Here is a 23,852-nt window from a genome sequence, read left to right on the forward strand (position 1 = left end):
GGACAGCAGCAGGGGCCAGTAGATACATTCTTCTGTGAGCAGCACTGTGTGTGTGTATGCATGCTTCTCCTGTCCATCAGGCTTTCGGGGTGCTCTGATTTGCACCAATGAGTGGGTTGGATGGGATGTTCCACACGTGTCATGTGACAGAATGCCATCATGTTGTGTTACACCTTGCCTTGCTCAGCCAATTAGTTAATGTTTTGAAACTGTGTACTAAAAGATGATGTTCTAAGTTTACTAAGTGAGAGGGGAAAACCACCACCAAGTTCATAATACCACCTTCTGCAGCACCTGGATTTGTCTTGGCAGGCTCCCATTCTCATGCGGACCACACCCAACTGTTTCACATGAAGCAGGGCGCTTTGGCTAGGTTTTTGTAAAGAGTGCGCTAGTTTGTTTAGGAAAAAAATATTTCCCTTTTTAATGAAATGTTTGGGACCACGATAGCTGTATTACTACAGCACCACCTAGTGGCTCAGTTAATTAGACAGTTAAGATTAGATTTCTATTTTTATACCACAGACATCTGTAACCATCATCAGCAGTTACTTTATTACTAAAATCATTATTAAAAATAATTTTACATTTAGTAAAGATATTGACTAACCTCCAGGGACCACGTTTCTGGTCCTTCTAGAGACAGAAGTGCATATTCAAGTCAGTGAAGGGACACAGCTAAGCAACTAAACTTTTTCCTAGTAACTGATGAGCGCAGACACATTTGCCGTATCGTTCTCATTCAAATTCTTTCATTCAGTCTTCTCGGAGCTGCATTTAGAACTAGGATCTCCGCATAATTCAGCAGCTGCACCACCACCACACCTTTTTGAAAACATGTCTAAGGAAGTTCCTGGTTTCCAGTAAAATTGCATATCGATTCCTGAACAATCTTTTAGCTACAATGCAGTTTTGGATTTCCTATTTTGTTCTTTTGGACCTACAGGATTGCTTGAATTTACTCCAGGTCACAACAGCGGAGATACAGACCTTATTCTCTTCTGACCTACTCTGGGGCAAAGCAGGAGTAAGTCACCAAAGTCGATGGAATTTCGGCAGGGTAGATCTGAAGTGGGGAAATCACGCCCGATATCAATAACAGAAGGCTGTTATTTTTTTGCTAGTACACAAACAAGAGTGAGTTTGACAAATACAAATAGGTCTCTCCACTCCCCATATCCTGAATTTTGTGAAACTGGGAGGTTTTAAGTTAAACACATTCAGCTCGCTGTACTCATCAGACCAAGTTCACCAATCTCTTCGATACTAATATTCGCTGTGAGTTTTGCCTAAAAAAGTAATAGCTGGTGGTAGCTTCTGTGCAATTACATTTACTCAAAATCAGTTCTCCAGTCCACAGATTCACTTGAGATGTTGCACATAACTTCATTCTTGGGCTCCTGCCCTGCAGCTTAACAATATTAAAACAAAGATTCCCTCAGTGAAATACACGATCATGTCAGACTGAAAGATCATAGACCTTGATACAGTATTAAACTAATTTTTTTACATACAAAAATAATTATACAGAGGGATATTTTCAGCAGAATACAATCTTTAAATATTCAAGCGAATTTACAAAGTATTTAAAAGCAACCTGATGGTCTTTACTGTGTAGTCTGATTTAATACATCAACAAGGGCCAGTGTGGAGACAGGTCATTAGCATAACCACTGTGTGCTTGCGGTTTATTATAACAGAAGACTTTAACTACTGCAGTAGCAGGAAGGAATTCACAAAACATTTCTTTATGAAAACCAAAACCTGAAAACTAACAAAAACACACAAACAAAATTAAAATGTACTAAAATTTAATCATTCATAAAAGCTTTGTAATTTAATCTGTGACAGTAAAACACAAAAGCAATATTAGAGTTGGTTTAGTATATTATATATTTTTGCTTTGAAAGCCATAGAAATCAGTTATCCCAGTTTTTTCCTATAAAAGACCCATTTTTCCAAAGCATTATGCACAAACATTTTTAATTAGAATATAATGGCAGAATGAAAATAATGATATTCCATAACTTTTAAATATAAAATGAAGTCAATGATTCAAAAAGTTATTTGCTGCAGTGAGTTCAAAGGGAAAATTCATATAGTATATATCTATATAGTAATAGATATAAAGTATAATGGTTGAACATTTTTAGCGCTTGATGGGGAAGGATGATGATAAAAAGGTCAATATGAAATAATTTTAATTATAGTAGCAATATCTAACATTTGAAATGCATCCATGCTCTTTTGTATAATTATCAACTAGAGTCAATTATATTTATTTTCACATCTGTTAACTGCTATTGCAAAGGAGAAATACTATTGTCTTAATTTCCAAAAGATATACACAGAGCAATTTCTTTTTCCAGGGACCTTGTGCAAACCATTATAAGATCTAAATTCTTCACATAATATATAAAAACAGGAGAAGCCTCTTCAGATATGTTGTTACTTTGTCATTTTTTGACATCTGGAATGCTGGCACTTTCCAACTGGGCAACAGTTCTTCATTCCTGCAATCTACGATTTGTAAAAGGAAAAAAAAGTTAGGGTCTTTCTTAAATCGTCATAGAGATGAAAGATCTTAAACAAAGGCCCAAAGATCATTGCTAACAATTGGCCACAGAAGGAAAAGCTGAGAACAAACATATACCACAATGGACAGCATTCTGACAAAAAGGGGTTATTTCACTTCATCATTGTGATTTGTTTCCACTGTAAACTTCTCCATATGCATTTAGAAGTAGAGGAAGAGAAAAAATTGGATTCTTTAGAGACTGTAAACTCTTTGGGACCGAGATTTTTATTTTGTGTGTGTCCACAGTGTAGTGCCATGAAGCCCCTCTCCTGATTGGAACACCTGGGTACTACTGTCATAGCAACATGGTCTGCATTTCATCTGAGGCTACAGTATTCCAACTCATCTGGCTTGTATCCATTCACTAATGCTGGAAATCAGGAATGCAAAAAATGGCATTGCTGTGGTGTTATTTCATTAACAAAATGGCTATCTGACTGGAAATCCCTTATGGTTTTCTTTAAATGGATAATGAGTTAGTGACCTCATTAAAGCCGCTCTTGAAAGCTTGGGTTGTAACAAATCGATTAAACAAATTAATTAAGACGAGGCTCACAAACAATGGCAAGCACAGTAGAGAATCTGATATTTTGAATATCTGTCTCAGACTTAAACATTTCCATTAACACAAAACTACTAGCAATTCATCAACAAAACTGCATATCCACATTTTTACCAGTAATTTATCAGCAGCATGTAGTCTGCGTGTATACTCACTTTACTCCAAAAGTTGCAAGCAAAACACACTTGCTACACCACGTAACCTATCACAGTGTTCCATTTGTGCCAATGAAAAGGATACTAGCTGCAAAGCTGCTGCTATTAAGGACCAGCAGCAAATGACTTCTAGTACTGACAGACCAGCAGATGGCACCTCTTCTAAATGTCACGAGGTAGGTGTGTTAAGAATGGAGTCTGCTTGGCTGATGATACACTGGCTAAATTCAAATCCATAGCCTGAGGTACAGTAAAGGGGAGAGGTGTCTGGTACTATTTGTACCATGCTATTGATTTTTTTAAACCATATTTCTTTCCCCTCTTTACTTGTAAAGCATTAGGGTCCAGCCTGCAAATCACTAGGAAAGGATAAAGGTAAACTGCATAAAGCCCCAAACCACTAGGAACCAGCAAGGTATTCAGGTGACTGCTCCAACTCTGACCAATCTGAAAGCTATTTAAAGACGAGACATGTTTACGTTTCATGAACTAAGTACATGATAGTTATAGAGATTAGAGAGACCCAGGACACAATGGCTGGGCAGAGGACCACTGATTCATGCAATCTTCAGAAATTAAACAAGTCATCTTAGAAATCTTTTGGGAGTTAATTTTTCCCCAAAGATACATGGCTGCTGCAGGACCAACTGATATACTGCTTCTCCAGATAAACTCTACCTGTACAACGTTAGCAGAGTTGCAAAACATGCATCTATTGATAGATTAGGGGGGAAAAGCAAGATACGTTGTTGGTAAAGTTTAAGGCAACTTTAAGGAACTGAAAGCCCAGAGCAGCAGCTGACTATGTCCACTTAATGCTGTCTCTAACTCTTTTAATCTAGCTGGGCTGGGCTACCATAGCTCGCACGGTACACAAGAGCATCTGCTTTTCTGGGGTCCTGAGACAGAGGGCGCTCTGCATTGCATCAACAACAATGTACGATTTTCTTGTTTTCTGAAGATGGCTCTCCTGCAGAACCAAAGTAGTTTCTGGACTGGAGGGGGAGATTTACAAAGTAGCATGTGTACAACCACCACCAGTAGCCTTAAGGGTATAGTGCCTGGAAGCTGTGTCACGCCAGTCTCTGTGTAGGAGCACAGGCATGTTTCTGTCCAAAACATAAAGCGTAAGGAAGGATGGTCTCCTTTCAGGAGCACTTTATACCAATGATTGTAGCACAGAGCATCCTGCCGAGATACGCAGGAAGATTATTTATGGCACGTGTCCAACCATGGTATTTTTTTGGTGGGCAACTTTTCATTTCTTTGCCATTCAAACTCCTGCCTCTCCCACCTCAATTTGTGATTGTCCGTATATCCCCTCAGGCTGCGCAACAGCGACAGCCAGCCCAGAAGCCACAGGAAGGCCACTGGATTTCAGCAGGGGAGAAGAGGGCAACCAGAGGGCTCTGGGTCTTCCTGGCCTCTCACCTGGCTCAGAGCTGCTGCGTGAGGTGGGTCTTAAAGCAGCAGACATGACTTTTTTTTAGGCTTCTTCTTTTCCACTGGTGTTTTTCTATTTATCTGTCTGACCAGGTCATAAAAGATCTGAAAGAGAAAGGAGCGTTTAGCAAACCACGAGTCACACAACACTTGAATTGCAGAGGAGGCTAACTAGGCTGGTTGGCAAGTTGGTACGTTTCCTTGGTGGCTGAAAACTTAAGTTCTGGAATTAAAGCTTGTTTCTCATTACAAAAGTTAAGGAGCAGAACATTCAGTGTCAACTTGGGTGAGCACAGGGGGTGCAAGAGTGACTTAAAGCTCACCTTTGCCTCCTCTGCTCCTAGTGCAGGCAGGTCCCCCTGCTCCATGTCAGAGCAGCACAGGGCTGCAGTGACTGATACCAGGCAGCAAACGGCCAAAAGAAGCTGAAGATCAACTTAAGGCAGGGGTATCCTGACTCTTGCACCATTCCTTTTGGAAGCTGAGCAGGAAGCGAAAAGAGGCCCAACACTCCTGAGGATCATCTTTAGATAGGAGCTACCCTCCCGGGGCTGATTAATATGGCTTCAGGGCAACATTACACCAATGCCACAGCATAAAGCAGCTTCATTATATTGGAGCATCTGGCCCTCAAGTTCCTGCCTCCTCTCCTAAAACCTTCCTTCAATCTGCTCTGTGGGAGATCTGCCTTTTTCAAGTTCTGCTTTTGCAGTACACGTTGGGGCTATCTGGTGACTTACCTCATCCCTCTTCTCTGTCCCAAAATCGTGGGGAACCCCAGACTTGGCTAATCAAATTAGCATGAAAGAGCAACAGATAGCTGCCGTGCACTGAAAACTTCCCCAGAAGGCACCAGTCTCAGTGTCTCCTTATTGCTGTATGAGTGCATTTCTTGTTAACTCTGCCTACAATGATACTTAGCAGCTTATTCATGGAAAAACTAGCTCCAAACATCCCTGCAGAGCTATCTCACAGTATCAAAGAGGATTCTTTATCCCCTTGGAAACCCCCACCCAACTCATTGTTTATTTTTTCCTTTTCCGATATGGCTGATGACTCACAAATGCCTGCTGATTCCAAGGAGCTTTAAAGACAAGAAAAAAATATCTGTAGAAATGAACCGCAGTATCTGGAAATGAAATATTTTCCTGATATTATCTCCTTTAAAGCACTGAAACATAGTCAACTGGTTTTAAATTAAACGATAAAGCCAGCATCATGGTCAAGCTTTAAAAATAAAATATGTTAACAGTATTTAACCAGCCTTTCCCCTGCAAGTGACAAGTAGCTTCCAGTAAAGTATTTATAAGCCAGGGACCAAGACTTTTGGTGCCCAATTGAAACATCTTTAAAAAAGCCTGAATTTCTGAAAGTGCTGAGCCCCCCCCCCACTCTGAAAAAGAAGCCGCCTAATAAATCTAGCTAGGCAGGCAAAAATGGAGGTACCCAACAATCAGAAGTCACATTGGAAAAATCTAGGCTCACACTGTTCGGTGTTTTTAGTGGACATGAAAGATTATTGCTAAATGTCTGCATAGAAGATCGCAGCAAAGGAATGACATTCCCTCGAAGAGTCAGCTAAATGTAAGAGTGATATAAGCCACCAGAAAAGGTGAACTTTGAAGATCTGCTAATGAGTATGTTCAGCATCATCTTTTCAAAGAAGAAGATGCTCAGAAGTTTTCTGTGTACATGCAAGGTTTAACAGCCCGTTTTCAGATAATGGCAAAAGGAATTTAATCCCCCTCGCCTCCATATTTTAATACATTTAAAGAGCATCAAATCCAATATTAGCCAGAAAAATCAAAAGGTTGAATAGCCGAAGTGTTGCCCTTAATAATTCCAGCCTAAACAAACATGTAGCATAATAGTTCACTTTAGAAATGGAGTGTTCCTTCTCTTTGCTTTTCCCAGCTTTTGTGTGTGTCACAACCAGATTATGAAAAACACATTTGTGATATAGTCTCCAATTCACAAAACGAGAGCGTCTTGTGGCAGTGTGTCCCGTCAGGCTCAAACACTATGGGGATAGGTGTCCTGGAAACTGGAGTATCTGGTACAAAGACAAATTTCACAAAACTGATTAAGCTGCCACTTGTAAGTCAAAGAAATCTTAGTTCCCATGACAATGGTACCTGAATAAATGCATGTGTAAAGAAGCAATCTTGGGTAACTGGGGGTTCAGATGCTTGCCTGGACTATATACAGATTAAGCCTACAAATTTGTTAAAAAAAACCCTATAAAGCTCCATTAAACAGAGTACAGACATTAATGTCCATGGTAATCCTCTTCTCTACGACATGCTAGTGGAGTGAATACACAGAGAGGGAATGGCAATATCTTGGTTCACTCATTAGGGATGATTTTATGTAACTGTCTTGTGACTGCATTTGATGCTGTCACTCACGAGTTAAACATATTCATTGCATACAAGTGAAACTCTCTCCCTCCTGCACAGTTCCCTGGTGTATGTTAATACGTTAAGATGCCTCTGGCCACAGAGTTCTCAGTCATCAGTATGTCGAGTGTGGAAATCTTATGTATTAAAAAAAAAAAATAAAAGGGGGGTTTCTGACTGTTCTGTGAAGCCCACTGTGAAGTACTCTGCAACTGATGCCCTGGGTTCATGGTATCATTTACACTGCACTAGGATCCACGTTTTACTACAATTTTAATGTTCACTCAGGGTTGAGTTAACAGTACCCTCCCCATCTGGGGCTGACTCCGACTGCCACTTAGTGCAGCATGGCGTGCCCTTCTCCTTCTGACTTGTCACCTTTGGTGCTGTGAACTTCACATGAGCTGCCAATCCCAGGTTCTACTGCTTTTCCTCATTTTTAACCCCCCATTTGGGCCCACCCTGAGGGCGCTTCACCCTCCATGGCTGCAAACCTGGGCTCTGTCAGCCAGGAAATGCTCAGTAGAGGCTAAAGAGCTCAATATTGCTGGAGAGCAGGTGGAGCCTGAATGCCGTGCAAGGTACACCTATTTGCACAGGTGTTTTCCAGCTGAACCTGTCACAAACTGCCCTGACAACACCCTTGTGCTGGGACTTGGCCACAGTAAAATAGCAGCTTAAGAGAGGAGGACGATGTGTCTGTTTGGTAGGGCACCAAGATACTACAATACAGCTGATCAACATATGTAAAGCAAATTAATTTTTAGCAGAGCAAACAACACGACTAGAAATATGCTGGGAAATACGCAAACGCCAGTATTCCGAAGATGGCATCTTAAGTAGTTACATACCCACTTGGATAAAGCTCATTTTGGGTGAAATCCCTCCATTTATACCCTCCACTTCTGGCTGAAGTGCTGTGCAGGAGCCATTTACACTGAGATGAATCTCACTTTTTGGTACTTTGGAAAAACTAAAGAAGGGCATTTCATTACAGTGAACGGAATACAGCTGTTGTACCCAAGATCAAGACTCCAGAAGCATCCTAAACCTAGATGATCAAGATGTGTACAATGGTCTGAATGCTGTATTGGTGATATTTCTATGGGGGTGGTGAAGTTAGAATATACAAAGGACAAAAGTGATTCACTATTGCCTAGCAATGGAACAGCTAGTACTTACCTCATTAACATTGATTTTAGACTTTGCAGACGATTCTAGAAAGGCACAGTTACACCATTGTCTTGCTAAGTTCTGACCCTGTTCTTTGCCAACTACGCGTTCATCTTCCAGGTCACATTTATTGCCAACCAGAATCATTGGAACCTGTGTGGAGAGACCAAGGAGAAGCATATGAGCAAACACTGTTCCAACAAACACACACTGCATATAACCTGGACTGGCCCAGAAAAGCCATCAGGGACAAAGGTTATTTCTTCAAAAATCATTGTCTCTGTTTGACAGGGCTACATTTCATAAGCACAAGAAAAATGATATAAGCTGGAGTATACAGTCCACAGAGTTAGAGCTACATTGAACTCACAGACTAGACTACAGTTCAGGGACCTGCGGGAAAGGGGCTGAAGGAAAACTGTGGCATGCAGCCACCATGACCAAGTTTCACTGACAATTAATCACACCATCTAACAAATGGAAATACTGCAGTTTAGGAGGTTACATTATACAAGGTTTATTTTGAGGTCATCCACTAACATCATGCTAGTCAAAAACATAATGTATTGTTGAGATGCTTTCAAGCGACAAGAGGTTAAACTGCATGCCATCTTAACTTATGTTAGACAACAGGGTATACAGCATATTTCCAGAGATATATGCTGAATGTTGTCAGCCCTAGTGACCCGGCAGTCTGTTGTCAAACCACAGAAAATAAATGGGGCCACCTTTGAAAAACACTGCCTTGATTTGGAATGAAAGGGACTAGATGCATGCACCTAGGAAAAGATTTCTATGGCCTTCCACATGTGCGGTCTCTTTTCCCATTAGGAGTGCAGGACCATGCTGCATTAACAGTTCTATGCACACAAAAGGGAAAGCCTCCTGCAATAACAAACATACTGGACAATTTCATGTTCATATTATAGAAGTAATTTAGCAAAAATTGCAACTAATTGTTTGTAACAGACTCATAAGAATCTTGATTAGTAGGACTGGATGAAATGCCGTTTCTTCATTTAATTAAATTCATCTTGTTTTAACATCAAAACTGCTTACTGCCTTTGTCATATGAGTAACCCGCACCACTGTATCCTAGGCCCACTGTAGTTAAGCTCTGCTCAGGAGGTTCAATGAGTAGAAACAGCTGTAGATATGGCACAAAATGAGGGCAAACTATCTGTTAAATAGTCTGATGAAGGAGCTACCAACTGCTGGCTGTTTGAGAAGCCACCTGCCCCTCAGGAGGAAAGACATGCCTAAGGGAGCCCAGGGTCCCTGCTACATTTCCTGGGGAGTGTTACAGGAACAGGAGTGCCTTCAGAAAGTGACCTTGGCTACAACACACACTTGTTACTGATTTATTTGCATTAGACAGAACAGAATGGAGTAGTCTTTACACACATCCAAAGAGCTGGGGCAGTTTTTCAACAAACATGAAAGCAAACAATGGATGGAAATGAAGGGTTTTCTTGCACACTGGGAGAGGGCCAGTAAAATTGTTTTCTACTGTAAGTTCTTCAGGGCAGGGACTGTATTTATCTTATATACTGTACAGAGCCAAGCATGTTGTCAACATTCAATAAATCAAACATTTCCCTTTCTAAGAATATATTCCCCAAAGCTTCCATGGCAAACAATCAGATGATTGTTTTGACTGTTTGTTTGTTTCTACAGTTTTGACTGAACTAATTCTGAGTGTTTTTAATGGTTATCAGATTGTCACAATCCAATACCATGTGACAATCTGATAACCATCAAAAACACTCAGAATTAGTTCAGCCAAAAAATGGGAACATTTTTTCCAGCAGGCTTTAGCAGTAAGACACCTTTGAGGTGGTAACAACATGTGAATTTCAGAAGACTTTTCCTGTTTCCCCTCAGCCTTGTGTTCTATTGATGGATATCCCTGCATACCACCAGGGATGAACACATTTAAAATGACAGGGAGGAAAGCCAAAAAAGAGTTGGTAGGACTTCATATTTAAAGCGTAAAAGAATGTTAAAGAAAAGAGCTCTCACAACTCTACAATGTCTAATCTGTTTTACATCTCCTGTAAATGAACTCTGTAAGCAACTACAATATAGTACAGAAAGTCCTGGGTTGCATACCATTCATATAAATCCCAGTTCCTGAAATACTGAAATGGAGTTAAGGTAAGAAATCTCCAGCTCCTTGAGCATTTTTAAGCACACAGGTAACATCAAGATCTGCACTACATTCCACTTCTGTATTTTACTTACATGCACAATGCATATACCACTGTTTCCCCATAGCACTGTAAGAGACAAAATTACAGAACTGCTGATAGTGGGTGTGCATGCCATTCCCTTTCTGCACACAAAACTGAGCCACAAAACCTGTACTTTCTGGATGGAAAATAAGTTGCTATACGTTTCCTTCAATAATGTATATAAGCACTATAAAATTTCAAATTACTTTTATTATTTAGACTTAATTTTGCACAGAAATGTTCTTAAGCCGAGTCTTAGTCAACTACATTTAAGACTCATTTAAACCTCAAAACAATATGGTTTCAAAAGAGATCAGACAACATTTTATTTTTGGGAACTACATTTTGCTTATTACAGCAAAACTTGAAGTCATGAAACAGAAGCTGCAGGCAAAACAAAATCTCTGTTTCAGATCAAACCATTCTACGCTACACAAAATATAGATATTCACAATTACATAGGCTTAATTAGAATCTCTCTCATTTTGTATGAGACCAGAAGAAAATATCCATTTTCCCAGACATGGACACTGATGTAGAAATGTAAATATCTGAACACATTCATAACTAACCAAAGAATGTTAAAAAGCGGTACAGCAGAAAAATGGAACACGTAAATGAGGTATACATTTGTCTAGATATGGGGAGATACGAGACACATGGTTGTTTTAAATGGCAAGAGTTAACTAACTGCTCCATACCAATGAGATTTCTAGACTTACTGCAATAAACTGAATTTGATTAAGTTTGGTTTTGATCATTTTGAAATTCAAACAAGACAGCAATTTATACTTTTCTTGCACATAAATCATTTAACAGTTAAAATGCTGAAATTTTAAGAGACTCATTCCGCTAGCACTAAACACAAGGTAATCTCTGAGCCTTGTACTCATGAGAAAAAGAATATAGAGGAAAAGAATCTTGTTGGAAATTTTAATCCATGAACTAACATCCAACAAGTTTTGATGACCATGAAGCAGAATGAAAGTAACCGTGTCCGGTTTGATTAATTTGACCGACCCTCGCTACAAATGCCACGGCAAGCAGTGTAGCTGGCTGAACAGCTCAGGGCATTGACCTAAATGCTAATAAAAGAATCATGCTGCCAGCAAGCATAAGCTCCATGCAATGAAGCTTAGTTTTATTTAAATAAAAAGTTTACCAAGTTAAACCAGAGAGGGGATCAAAATCATTTAAAAAGCAAGGTAGCCAAGGTTAAGGAACAATGAAGATTTACAGGTAAATACAAAAGTTAAGAGACTACCCTCAGTTTCAAAACACATTTAGCACCACGGTAAGTTTATCCTTCAGAGCAGCCTACTGGATTGTTCAAACAGCTTTTTCATGAATGGCTATTTAAATACAATGCCTATGGCTTACTTATGATCTGGCCTAAATATGTGCAACAACTCCAGCTCTGTTTACTGATCCTCAGCATTACTCTTAACTGGATGAGTGTAAGAAGATAAGGTAACAACATGTAAATGAGAAGCTACCTCTAGCATCCCAGCTCAGCTTCAAGGACCATATAAATGGCCGAAGCAATCCAACTTCAAAGAAAACAGTTACTTTTGTTGTCAGTGGTTAAAAATCTTTTTCACGCCCCTCAAGATAAATCCTTGAAAAGATTACTAACTGTATTAATCAGAGTTTAATTTCAGCTTCCTGTCATCTAAACATAAAATGATGAGGGTCACAAAACTCTACAATTCACCCCAACACTGTCCTGTAAAACATCTGCAACTTCAACTCCATCAGAAGTTTTAGAAATATAGACTTATTTAGAAATATAGACATCATGAAACACAGAACCATGCAACAGAACTAAAGCCTCTAATGACAGGAACAGCTCCATCCACAGGGTCCAGAGGCACAGCATTATTGCATATTATCTCCTCCTATGATGTACAGGCTGATCAGTACTTTGCCAGCGAAAGGATTCAGTGTACGTTCTTTTTTAAATCATTCTTCACTTTTTTTTAAAAGTGTTCTAAAAATTACCTAACCAATAATTAATTTCTATCATTAGCTGAAAATTTTTCAAAAACTAAAAATAAAATTATTTATTCCACAGCTGTTAGACCCTCTTGGGACTATAAGGTTTTTGGAAACAAGGACTCTTGTAATAGAATAGTGGGAGGGACAAAGAAAACTGTCCTGAGTTTATAAGTCTCAGGAGTTTTAAAAGCTATATATAAAAGTAGACCCTTAACACACACACTTGTAATTCAGACTCTGAATATGCATGTTCTCCCTGAGGCCAAAATTCCCACATCTGGGTGCCTAAAGTTAGGATCATAAACCCAGCCATCTAAATACAAGTTGCCAGATTTTCGTAAGTGATGAGCACCCACGTATCCCACTGTAATCAATGGGAGATGCAGGCTCTGAGCATATCTGAAGTCAGGCCACATGAATATGTAGGTGCCTAAATATGGACTTAGACCAGTATGAAAGTTTTACTCCCAAGTCCCTCCTCCCAGAGCTACCATACACGTTTTCAAGTTTTCTGTCTAAAACCACTGTAACTAAAAACAGTACTGTGTTCAGGAAACAGCCCAAGACATCCTGCTCTATTCAACCTTAGCAACGAGCTTTCAAGATGAGCCAGCAGGATAAATATACAATTGAAAAAGTAGCTATTGACAAACTGCCAGTCAAGTTTAAATGATATGCTGTTCCTGCAATAATCACAAGTTGATGGCCTTAATGCTCAAAACCAACACTGACAGGTTCTGAAATACAGCAATGTTTTTTTGTTCATTGTAGAGTAAGCAGCAATGGAAACTGAACAGAAGCAACACAATCTCACCTAGGCCTAAAAAGGATTTATGAAAGTTGCTTCCCAGAGGGCCTTGAAGACTAAAATCCTCTCCTTCAGGACACAGATAGAAACACAGAATTCTCCAGGGAACTGAAAATGGGATACAAAGCCTTTACCTACTGGTCAGTAGTGATTTAAAGTAGTTACCCATTTGCCAGCTGTTTGGTGGCCAATGTGAAAACGACTTCTTGGTGGGCGGGTATACACATCAGAAACACTACCACAGATGAAATCCTTCTTGGCAGTCTCAGCAGAGACCACAGACCAAAAGGCCATGGAAACTGGGTCACCTCCTCAACCCTAGATGCATGCAGATCACATGCCTTGGACATTCATTTCTACAAGGTAAAGATCACAATGAAAGCACAAATGTGGTTGGTACAGGTAGCTTGTTAGAGACTTACAAATATTAACTGTTCAGGTTTGAATTCTGCAATACAGTTTGCTTATGCAAACAGAAACCAAGCTACTACTCAGCGTCTAGAATCAAGACTTCCTGATCAGCAAGTGCAAAATGAATTTTTATTCCCCAGACCAGCTACTACATAACATTATCGCTTAAAAGGTTACAATAGGTGCACGACAAATCTCCACTGACCCTAAAATCACTCAGTTGATATTAATGCAAAGTAAAAAAGTATTTTCAATCTCCAGTGAGAACTGGGGAAATTTTCGTGCAGAAAGAAAACTGACTTTGACTCAGTTTATTAAGACATGAAATTGAACATGTTTTCAAAATAAAGTTTTTTAAAAAGTAGTCACTGGCCCACATGTGACTATAAGCTCTTTGGGACAAACTGTTTATCTGTATTCTGTATTGTTATAGCCAAACAAAAACCATCCAACACACACTGAAATAAGCGAGTCCTTGGTCTTGGTCATGTCTCAAGCGAACTCATGGGGCGAAGGGGGAGAGGAGAAGGGGAAGGGAACAGAACAGTATTCACTAGAGCAGGGGTAGGCAACCTATGGCACATGTGTCAAAGGCAGCGTGCGAGCTGATTTTCACTGGCACTCACACTGCCCGGGTCCTGGCCAGAAGTCCGGGGGGAGGCTCTGCATTTTAATTTAATTTTAAATGCCGCTTCTTAAACATTTTAAAAACCTTATTTACTTTACATACAACAATAGTTTAAAGAAAAGGAGTACTTGTGGCACCTTAGAGACTAACCAATTTATTTGAGCATGAGCTTTCAGTTTAGTTATATATTACAGACTTATAGAAAGAGACCTTCTAAAAACATTAAAATGTATTACTGGCACGCGAAACCTTAAATTAGAGGGAATAAATGAAGACTCGGCACACCCCTTCTGAAAGGCTGCCGACCCCTGCACTAGAGTAACAGATCATACAAAACACATCTCTGCCTTGTGCAATATGACCTAAGGCTATGTAACTAAGCACACTTCTCAATGCTGCCATTATTATCCATACAGCTGGAATAAAGGTAAGAAGCTTGGCTAACAACACTTCTTCCCTCCCACATACTCAAGCTCTTATTTCAGTGCTGGTTGCCTCATCTTTAGGCCACACAAAAACATACGTAGAGTTAAAAGAAAGCTTGGCAACACGCTTTAACCAATTTTATCCATCACTAAGTTTGTAACCCACTGCAAAAATTCGATTAATCTTTTTGGTGACTAGGCTGAACACGTCTTTTCCACTTATAGCCCAGGTACAACACATTCAGGATGATTCTTCACATGTAAGCTTCCTCCTCACTCAATTAGAGGAAAAGAAACTGAAGTACAGTAAAATTTGTTTAATTTTTTAAAACAATAATATTCTGATATAACTCATCTAGAAAAAAGAAAATGCCTATACTGGGGAAGACTATCAACGTTAAAAACCAACTAAGGACAGATTTCCAAAAAAGTTCCGCAACCAGCATTTCCCAGTGTTCTCACCAGAGCCACCTGGATGCTGAGCATGTCTGAAAATCTGGCCAAGTTGTTTGTACGCCCAATGGGAGAAGAGCTCTTTTGAAAAAAAAATCTACCCCTAATTTTGGATGCTGAGCTCTTGAAAATCAGCTCAATAAAGTTAATGTAAAAAAAAAAGTTTTTCTAAAACATCTAGCACAAGCTTACTACACAGTAAAAAACATTCCTAGGCAACAGGAGTCTTCAGTCATCCATCAGCTTGCTCAAAAAAGCCAAATACCGGCTTGTTTACTTACGGAAAGATTTCAATAGCTCACAAAGCAAAAAGTCCTTTACTTACATCTTCAGTGTCCTTAACCCGTAAAATCTGTTCCCTCAGGTCCTGTAAGTCATTAAACGTGGACTGTGCTGTAATAGAATATACTAGTGCAAACCCTTGACCGTTCTTCATATAGAGATCCCTCATTGCTGTAAATTGCTCCTGTAATGAAATATTTTAAAAGGTAATTAATTAGCTATTAATATATATATAACAAACATTTCAAAAGGAATCCTTTTATTCTAATAGAGATAAGAATGTAGTAGCTAACATTACATTTACATTTTTACCCCTTACAGAAATTCAGTGAAGCCTATGAATTTAATGAAAACATTAACTCAATTCCTTCCCTTCTTCCTCGCCCCTCCCTCAGGAGGAAAAAAAACCCTGTTAGAACAGACAAAAATAGCAGAAAAGAAGGCAGAGGATGCTATAGAATTAAATCTGGTAAATATCTTGCAGATAAATATGGACTAATGTACATCTAAAGCATACTACTGTTAATATTTGGTTAATATTTGAAATACCAGTGCAAATGTGTTATTTCGCTGCCAGAGATGTGACAGTCTGCAAATATGTCCCTGCTCTAGTACTGTGCAGAGACTGCCTAGGTGCCCACACACTTGTGGTTTTTTTTGTGAACACCAATGTGTAGAAGAAAGGGTGAGCTCACATTTAAGCACATGTAACTGTACAGCAGTTATTTGCTGCACGGAAATGGCTTGAAGGTTCAATGTGATGAAATATAAGGGTATGCAAGAATGGGCTGGAAAATCCAGGGACTGACCCAAGAGCTATCTTTTGTATAAGTCAGTGAAACAACCTTCACTAGAAATTTTAACCATACTTTGATTTCTATCTGCCTGTGCTACTTTCAACATCATGGTATCCAAGTGCTTCCCAAAACAAACAGCAATTGTGTTTTAAAACTCTTTTAAGAAGCAGATCCTCCTCCCATAGTGTTCTCAACCACTGGAGTCTGTTTGTTTAGTGACCCCCTCCCACAGGATGATAAAAAGGCTTGGTAGGCTTTCAGGAAGCTCGCTTAGTGGATGCTAGGAGGAGGGGGATGACAGGGCTTCCCCCAGCATGGAACAGCTGGGCAGCACAGAGAAGCAGCAAGAGGGGCAGTTGATCTGGGCAGGAAGGGATTCCCACAGGAGGCACAAGGCCCTTACATGATCCAGTCACATGGGCTATGGGGGTGGAAGGACATCCTCAGCTGCTGCGAAGGAGAAGCCTCTCTTCAAATTTGCGCTCTGGACAGGCTGCTGTTTCATCGTGCCCTCCTAACATGGAAAGCAGCTGAAGGAGAAGAATGTCCCTTCCAGCACTATCTGAGGAAGAGCCACAGCATGGAAGGCCCTATTTGTTGGAGGAGGGTGCTTTAAGAAAGGAGGAAGCAGGCCCAAGTGCAGCGGCTTGACAGAGAACTTTCTTTGTTTGAAAAAAATAAATACATCATAGTTTCAATGATTCAGGACCTTCAAGTCATGTCCATTGTTAGCTTATGGAACGGTGTGGTTTTATGATGGTCATCCCATACCCACCTTTGTCCTCTTATAGCTTGTTACCATCCCTCATGTCTCTGACTGCCAGCTCTTTGGGGCAGGGACCATATCTTTTGTATGTGTTTGTACAATGCTCAGCACATTGTGAACTCTGGGCAACATCACAATACAATACATTACGAATGATCATCCCTAAATTCTAGCATCATGTTATAAAGATACCAGTTTATTCCTATGCAGAGTTGATAAGGTGTTTAGAATTTGGAGGAACACTAATCCATTCATATCCCATCTGTGAGAGAAATTCATGCTAGGTAACATCTACAATCACTGAAGAGACAAGGTGGGTGAGGTAATATCTTTAGTTGGACCAACTTGAAACAACCTTTCAAGCTACACAGAACTCTTCTTCCAGTCTGGGAAAGGTACTCGGAGTGTCACAGCTACATACAAGATCGAACAGATAGTTCAGTGTAAAAGTAGTTAGCACATATTATAAGAGACCATTCAAGGTGCAGTGGCCCATTAACATCCCTATAATCATAGGACAAAAAAGGTTTCAGAGTCGCAGCCGTGTTAGTCTCTATCCATAAAAAGAAAAGGAGGACTTGTGGCACCTTAGAGACTAACCAATTCATTAGAGCATAAGCTTTCGTGAGCTACAGCTCACTGCATCCACTGCATGCCTCCGATGAAGTGAGCTGTAGCTCACCAAAGCTTATGCTCAAATAAATTTGTTAGTCTCTAAGGTGCCACAAGTACTCCTTTTCTTTTTTCGAGAACATAGTGATTGTGTGCAGTTTTCCTGGGTTTGGCCGTGTTCAGGTGACAGATTCACCACACTGGCTTTTGGGTTACTTAACAAAACACTGCAGTTTAGTGCAGCTGCAGTCAATCTAACATTTTCTTTTTGACAGGATGGGGCTATTTCACTGACAAATCCTTTTAAAATGCAACTTCATTTTTAACTTTAAAAATTCTATATTTTAGATTTTTCTTACTGTCCCTGCTGTGTCGAGGATTTCAAGCATACACTGTTGGCAGTCTACTTCCACTTGCTGGAAAAAAAGGAAGAAACAAACAACAGTAAGAAAAAAAATGTAATATGCTCAAAAGTGTGCAAGTGTGAGACACAGAATTACAACCAAAGAGCCCTTTAACTTACCTTTTCCTTCATCCCTCCTCAAACCCACAAAAAAACAAACCTGTTAAATTTTCCAAGTGTTCCACTTACTAAAAATAATTTCAGATTAAAGAGGGTAATTCCAGAAAAAGCAACTCTTGAATACGAAGGTTTTAACAATTTTTTCGCTTTATTGTCATGCACAAAAAGCACCACTTCCTTTCGTTTTCTGGTTTGGAGCCTTTAATTGTGACAATAATTATTCTTATCTCTAAAAAATGGGGATCTTTACATCAATCTGAGTGGAGAATACAGCTCTAAGGATAGAATTACATCAAGCCACTGTATCAAGGATTCGAACAAGAGCTTCTGCTTTGTAATTGCAAGCTCATTTCCAAAAAGGCAGTGAAAAATGTCATATGCCTTCAAAGTAAGCAACATTCATTTAAACTGAACAGTGAAGTGGTCTGTTTTTTTTAAAAACAATGACTATACTTCAGTACTTAAATCTGTGATATTTGTGTTATTTCCTTTACTTACAGTAGGAAACGTTGCAAACGCCATGGCATGATAAATTCAGATTCATTTATTTTTAAATGGCAATCAGTGTTATGTCAGCGTACCATGAACTAAGACTCCATGACATTAAGGGTATGGCTACACTGTGATAAAAAAATCCTGTCGCACCAAGTTTTAGAGCCCGGACTGCGGGGCTAAAAATTGCAGTCTAGACATTCAGACCTGGACCTGAGCCCGGGCACCCTCCCCCTTCGCGGGGTCTCAACGCCCAGGCTCCAGTCCAAGCCTGAACGTCTACACGGCAATTGTATAGCCCAGCAACCTGAGCCAGAGTCAGCTGACCCAGGCCAGCCGCTATCACGCTACAGGTCTTATAATTGCACATACCTTAAGGCCCTGATTCTGCAAAGTGCTCTATACAGGCACAGAGAACCAGCTGCATGGATCAGTTTGCAGGACTGGAGGCTAACAAGCCAACCTCACTACACTAACACAGATCCAAACTCACAACCCTTACGCAGACAACATTCGCAGGACATGGAGAAGTTTTGCCTGAACTTGAAAAGAAAAAGAAAGATGAAGTATCAGGCCCTAAAAGGGTTGATAGAAAATAGCATAATTTTATACTGTACCTTTCTGTATGAATCTTCTATTGTGGGGTCATATTTTTCAACAAAAATTCCCTGAACAAATTGTACAGTCTGAAAAAAAGGGAAAACAGTTAAAGAATAAACTCCGATATGGCCTACTGACCTTCAAGTAGCAGCTCTTCTAAAACAGAATAGTGTAAATTCTGCATCACATCAGTATTGCCAACCCAAGCATTCAAAGTCATGAGACAGGACAAAAATTTAAATCTAATAACATTTGGGGTTTTTGGTTGTTTGTTTTAGTTTTGAAGTCTTCAGTGTGTACGGTCATAGTTTTAAGAATTTCTCAGCAACTACGAGGGCTAGAAACTTAATTATTTTTTAAAGTGACAGCTGAGTGTCTCACAAAATCTCACAAAGGAACTGGGCCTTCAGGAAAACCACCAAATATTGAGAGAGACAATAAAATCTGGAAAGGTGTCACCACTGTGAAAGCCTCTGTATTTGAGGTCTAAGTTTCATTTAGAGCATCTCAGTCTTATTAAAATGCAGTAACTTAGACTGTAAGCTCTTTAGGGCAGGGATAGGGGTGTTTTGTTCTGTATTTGCGCAGCACGTAGCACTGGGGTCCAGGGCATGATTAAGACTCTCCAAGGTGCTAAGATAATACAAATAAATAAAATATTAATACTGACAAAGATATACAGCAAGATTTCAGAATGACAGATTTAAAAACTATCTTTAAATTATTCACCTCTTAGTAATTGTAATTGTTTTTATAACAATCAAAAAATGAATAAAAACCAACTAGAACAGTGCACCATACATTCAACCACCACAATTTATATTAAAACAGAAGAAAGAAGATACCACTCATTTCAAAACTGAAGTTCTTTCCCCTCCTATGCACGCACTCAGAGTGAAACTAGAATGGGAAGCTTTTGACATGGCTGGTGTCTGGATATCCAGTATTTATCTTAAATTTGTAAAGGACCCTGTATTTTAACTCTGTTCTTTTAGGGCTTTTGGATGGAAACTCATGCTTTTCCACCAACCACGCTATGGTTTTCTACTTTTGCCTTGTGAGATAGATGAAATTCGCTTTCACCTATCCCAGAGTTCGCAAATGTCTTTCATAGTATGGATCAAATCTGAATAGAAAGGCATGTGCTTTAGATATTTCCTCTCCCATTTGTGATTGCAAAGCATCCCTGTAACAGCAGCAGCATTTGCTTACATAGAAGAGTGAGGTTTTTAGCTTCTTTTAATGTGATTTAATAGCGGGAAATGAGGAGAATGTAGCACCAAGTGCGACCACCCAGATCTCTGCAGGTCACAATTTGAGAAATTCGGAACTGCTCTATTTTCAGGATGGTGGATTTTCTGTTTTAACCAGATACTGCTACATAATCTACTAGATCAACTTGGGTCTGTGAACCAGGAACTACTAAATTCTAATGCTAATCTGTCCCTGACTTGCTACATAAATATAGGTAGTAGCAACCTCTGTGCCACACACACACACACACACATAAATAAATAGCAGGGCTCAAACATGCTTTTGCTCCTAAATAGATGGTTTCAGATTTTGAAAGAGTAGCACACAGCCAGGAATCTGCAAAAGGCATCACTATATTCTGGAGAGTACAAAATGCCCACTGGTTTCTTTTAAACTCGCAAGAAAACAATTTTCTAGCCTTCATGCTAGAGATTTCCTGCAGATGGGAGGCATGTGGCCTCACTCAAAATCTCAACTCATTCTGTAGTCTAGAACAGTGCTTTTCAATCTGTGGTCCCCAGACCTCTGTGGGTCCGCAGACTATGTCTAATACTTCCAAAGAGGTACATTATGCGCCTCCATTCAAAAATTTTAAAAGGTTGAAAACCACTGGTCTAGAAAGACAAAGTCTCTTCTTCTCTACCATTTCCCTATCACACTGTATGGTGGTTATCTCAAAGGTCTCTTCAGATAGAAGATCCCAGAAATACCACTTTAAATGAGATCATCGGTAATGCAATCAGCCATGGTGTTATATAAGGCAACAGGAGCCCTACCACAACAGACAGAACTCCTTAAGATTGTGGTGATTATATCCAGAGACTTCGGAATGGTTACTACCAAAAAGGGTACAAAGACTTTGTTTTGGTTGAGAGGCTAACACTGGAAAATATGATTCAGTCATGACTCAAAAAAAAACAACTGTATCTCATTGGTATACTGTTAATAGTTTCCCCAGGTTTGTAAGTTAGTCTTCACACAAAGGTGCTAGAACCTGGCAGACCACTCTGAACAGCTTCTCCTTCTAACGTAATATCCCAACACAACTCATTTTGTAATCAATGTATGGTGTACCTAATAGAAGAAAGTTATTAACTGAATCCACAGGGCCTTGTTTTCAGAAGAAACTATTCAACCGCAGCTCCAACCAAACACTATGGGAGCTGCAGGGATCAACACTTCTGAAAATAAAGTTCCTTGTTTCCACCAGGTACAAGACTGCCCATTACACTGAAACATCACTGTATTCACATTTAACTACACTGTGGCTCTATTTGTTACCTAGTATTACTTCTTCACCTTCCAAGCACTTCACAATATTTGCTGATCTCCACAACACTCCTGTGAGGTAGGTAGATAGCACCCTCACTTCATATGTAAGGTAACTGAGGCAGACAGGAGAAGAGAATTCAGAAGTTCCTGGCTCCCAGCCACACCTTCCATTACTTATATTACTCTCCCTTAGCACAGGGCTTGAATGTTTGCTCATTTTGTGTTTGTCCAATTATACATATGACCATTTGCAGCCAGATGCTGGTAACTTTATTTTCTCACTGATTGGCCAAAGGATCTTGCTTGCCATTAGAAAGGAGCAGAAGTCCATCGCACAACAGATGACTATTAAAAGAAAGCTTTAAAATAACTGCGCATTCGTTACTATAAAGGACATTCATTATACGACCATTAGTGCCCGAGGGCAAGCCAGGAGAAGTGTTGCACTATCAGCATTATATTGGGAAGCAAGAGTCAAAACAAGAAAGGAGGTTTTGCAATAAAACACCACCACATTGTGTTCTCAACTGTCATTCAAATACAGAACCAAATACCAATACCAGCCTCTTTATAAGTAATGTTAGTTTAAGTCACTTGGGGGTGGGGAAGGAGAGAGAAATTTTAAGATTACTATTCGCTAGGGTGATCAGACAGCAAATTTGAAAAATCAGGACCGGGGGAGGGGGGGCGGGGGGGGGATTGGAGCCTATATAAGAAAAAGACCCAAAAATCGGCACTGTCCCTATAAAATCGGGACATTGGGTCACCCTACTATTGGCAGAAAAATACCATAGTTATATTGTGTTTTAATCCCTTCCACTGTATTATTTTAAAGCCCATCAGAACCTCTCTTCTGATGGCTGTATTGTAAATAATTTACTAATTTGTTACCTCTCAATGCCATCAGATCTTGACTTGTTTATTGTTAATTTTTTGTTCCCCATTATCAGCATGTTGGATCAATATGTCCATATGCAATGCAATGTATGGTTATATAATGTCAATAATGGCATTTGGCTTACCAAATATCACTGGACATGCACACTGACATTATTCTTCATTCATTCCAGTTGTATCACTGGTACAAAGCTGCTGATCAATGGAGTCACCCCCCCACTTTACAGTGTTGTAGGTGAGATGAGAATCAGGTCATACATATTACTTATAAAAAACAAAAAACAAGTTTATTTGTCCACAGAAAAGATCTGAGAATTAATGAGTCTGAAAAAAAAATCTAACTTTTACCTAAAAGTTAAATATTTGGAAAAGCAAAAGTTTGTTTTTCAATTAAAAAAAGCTGCGAGACTGAACTGATTTAGATTTTACATCACAAGTGAGGAAACTTCTCCGAAATTTGACATCTGTCTGACATTTTAGTGGCATGTACAGTAGGTTATAAAGAGTCTCATTGCAGGACTCCTAAATCACAAATATTATATTCCTGATGGGAAAAACAGACATAGCCTAGGGGACTATTGGGGGACAGGGGGGTGAAAAACCTCATTATTAATTGCTGAAGTTACCATGGAAGAGTAGGGTTTTATACAAACACATTGTTAAGAATAAAGTTTTACACCTGCATGATACCACAGGTTATTATGGGGAAATCGACTAAATAGTGCATCAAACCAAATGTATTATTTAACAACCGGATATGCTTTACACCTCATCTGTCTTCTCTCACTCACCCTCTGGGTTCTGCAAGTAACTTACCAAGTACATCAGCTTTTCATCTCCATGTGTAAGTGAAAGGATGCAAGAGAAAACAATCTTACTATCCTTAACACCTTATTTTTGCCTACACTAAAAACAATTGGACAGCTTCTCCCACCCCTAAGTGACAGGGTGAATTTGCTTGCTTTGGTAAGTTCCCACTAGTCCCTCCCTGCCTACTCCTTTCAGTAGTGAGCTGGCTGATTTAGATGTGTGATACATAGCTGACGCATGCTCAGTACTACAGTGAAGGACTGAAGTCTCCATTACAGTG

At 39.6% G+C, this 23,852-nt stretch overlaps 1 protein-coding gene across 6 annotated transcripts in view; it reads right to left on the reverse strand.

Annotated features, from left to right (window-relative positions):
* Positions 1-532: 532 nt before the first annotated feature.
* The window catches only part of RAP1A (RAP1A, member of RAS oncogene family), a 69,489-nt gene continuing 46,169 nt past the window's right edge, over positions 533-23,852 (reverse strand). For 5 of the 6 annotated variants that reach the window (XM_048826691.2, XM_048826689.2, XM_048826692.2 and 2 more), the window contains 6 exons: positions 19,357-19,425; positions 18,084-18,140; positions 15,593-15,733; positions 8,320-8,463; positions 4,727-4,843; positions 533-2,520 (listed from right to left, as the gene is read on the reverse strand). In XM_048826691.2, coding sequence (XP_048682648.1) covers positions 4,757-4,843; positions 8,320-8,463; positions 15,593-15,733; positions 18,084-18,140; positions 19,357-19,425 — 498 coding nt within the window. In that variant the 3' untranslated portion in view covers positions 533-2,520; positions 4,727-4,756. Of the gene's footprint in view, positions 2,521-4,726; positions 4,844-8,319; positions 8,464-15,592; positions 15,734-18,083; positions 18,141-19,356; positions 19,426-22,887; positions 22,907-23,852 lie in introns of those variants that run through there. The other variant, XM_048826694.2, reaches the window with a different exon arrangement.

Source organism: Caretta caretta, chromosome 21, assembly GCF_965140235.1.
Source record: "Caretta caretta isolate rCarCar2 chromosome 21, rCarCar1.hap1, whole genome shotgun sequence".
Classification (NCBI taxonomy): Eukaryota; Metazoa; Chordata; order Testudines; family Cheloniidae; genus Caretta; species Caretta caretta.